The sequence below is a fragment of the Pteropus vampyrus genome, unplaced genomic scaffold (genome assembly GCF_000151845.1).
Source record: "Pteropus vampyrus isolate Shadow unplaced genomic scaffold, Pvam_2.0 Scaffold485, whole genome shotgun sequence".
NCBI classification, from domain to species: domain Eukaryota; kingdom Metazoa; phylum Chordata; class Mammalia; order Chiroptera; family Pteropodidae; genus Pteropus; species Pteropus vampyrus.
Genome location: NW_011889266.1, coordinates 398,642 through 400,019, shown reverse-complemented (window position 1 = coordinate 400,019; position 1,378 = coordinate 398,642). Strand labels below are relative to the sequence as shown.

The 1,378-nt window shown below is 55.2% G+C and overlaps 1 protein-coding gene across 1 annotated transcript in view; it reads right to left on the bottom strand.

The window, feature by feature from the left end:
* Positions 1-1,378, bottom strand: part of ABCC11 (ATP binding cassette subfamily C member 11) — a 33,943-nt gene that overhangs the window by 13,754 nt on the left and 18,811 nt on the right. The window contains 1 exon segment of the mRNA XM_023524648.1: positions 398-595. Within this exon segment, the coding sequence (XP_023380416.1) occupies positions 398-595 (198 nt within the window).

The window sequence follows — 1,378 nt, the reverse complement described above, 5'->3', positions numbered from 1 at the left end:
GTCAAGAGATCAGGGGTTCGGGGGAGGGCGGGATTTTCAGGGCAGAGAAAAGAGTCTGTACGACACTGAATGGTGGATACGGGTCGGCGCACATTTATCAAAACCCGTAGACCGTGCAGCACAAGGAGCGAGGCTCAGAGGACACTGCGGACCTTAGTGACGACAATGATAATGAATCGACATTGGCTCATCGACTGTAGCAAACGTCCTACACGCACGCAGGACGTCACTAATAGGAGAAAGCAGGGGCCTGGTGAGGGACATTTAAAAACCCTAGATTTTCTGCTGAATTTTCCTCGGAGCAAAAACAGCTCAAAAAAAGTCATTAAAAATCAAAACGGGCAAGGTTGGGGTTCGGCCCGCAGCCACGCCCAGCGCCCGGCGCCCAGGCCCATACCTTGCTGTAGAGCTTGTTGTGAAGGACGGAGGATGCTCTCCTCGTGATCTTGGTGACCACCCCCGAGGAGCACACCCCAGTGAGGATCATGCACAGGGTGCCGAGGCCGTACACCAGCTCATACAAGAGCCGCTGGGGGTTGTCCAGTATGTCGCCTCGGTCTGCGGAGGATTTGTTGCTTTCCTGGCTGCTGATGGCCTTCGGGAAAGAACAGGGGGTGTGACGTGACGAAGGGTACACTTGGTCTCTGTCCGCAGTTCCTGGCAGAGCTCCTGAGACGACAGAGTGCCAGGATCCTCTTTCGTTCTAATACTTGGCCTTGACTCTGGTTCCCAAACTTCTAAGACCCTGGGAGATTCTGGAGTAATGGGAGTCTCTCTGTGGTGGACGATACAGCTGGGGGTTGGGGCCTGAGGGCCCCTGGATAGCTTCAGAATGGGGGCTGGTCACCAGAAAGACCAAACCACGAGTGAAGAAGGCTCGGAACTTTCAGCCCCGTGCCCATCCTCCCCGGGTGGGGAGAAGGGCTGGACGTTACATTATTAATTTATTGTGCGTATGGGATGAAGCCCCATAAACATCACTGAAAAACGGGGTTCAGAGAGCTAACGAACTGGTGAACATGTCCACGTGCCAGGAGGGTGGTGCCCCCCCAACTCCACGGGGACAGACACCCCTGCACTTGAGGACCCTCCTGGACCTACGTACCTCTTCATCTGCCAGGTCATCGTATGTTTTATTACGTCCCTTATATATAATAAGCTGGTAGACGTATTTCCCGACTTCTGTGAGCCATTCTAGCGAATTAGAATGGCTCACAGAACACCCCTGGAGGGGATCACAGGAACCCCCAGTTTATCGCGGCTCCGTCAGTCGCACGGGAGGTCCCCCCTTGTGATCGGCGTCTGAGGTCGGGGGTGGTCTTGTGGGGCTGAGCTCTTAACCTGTGGGCTCCGCTGACTCCAGGGGCTGAATGTGAGG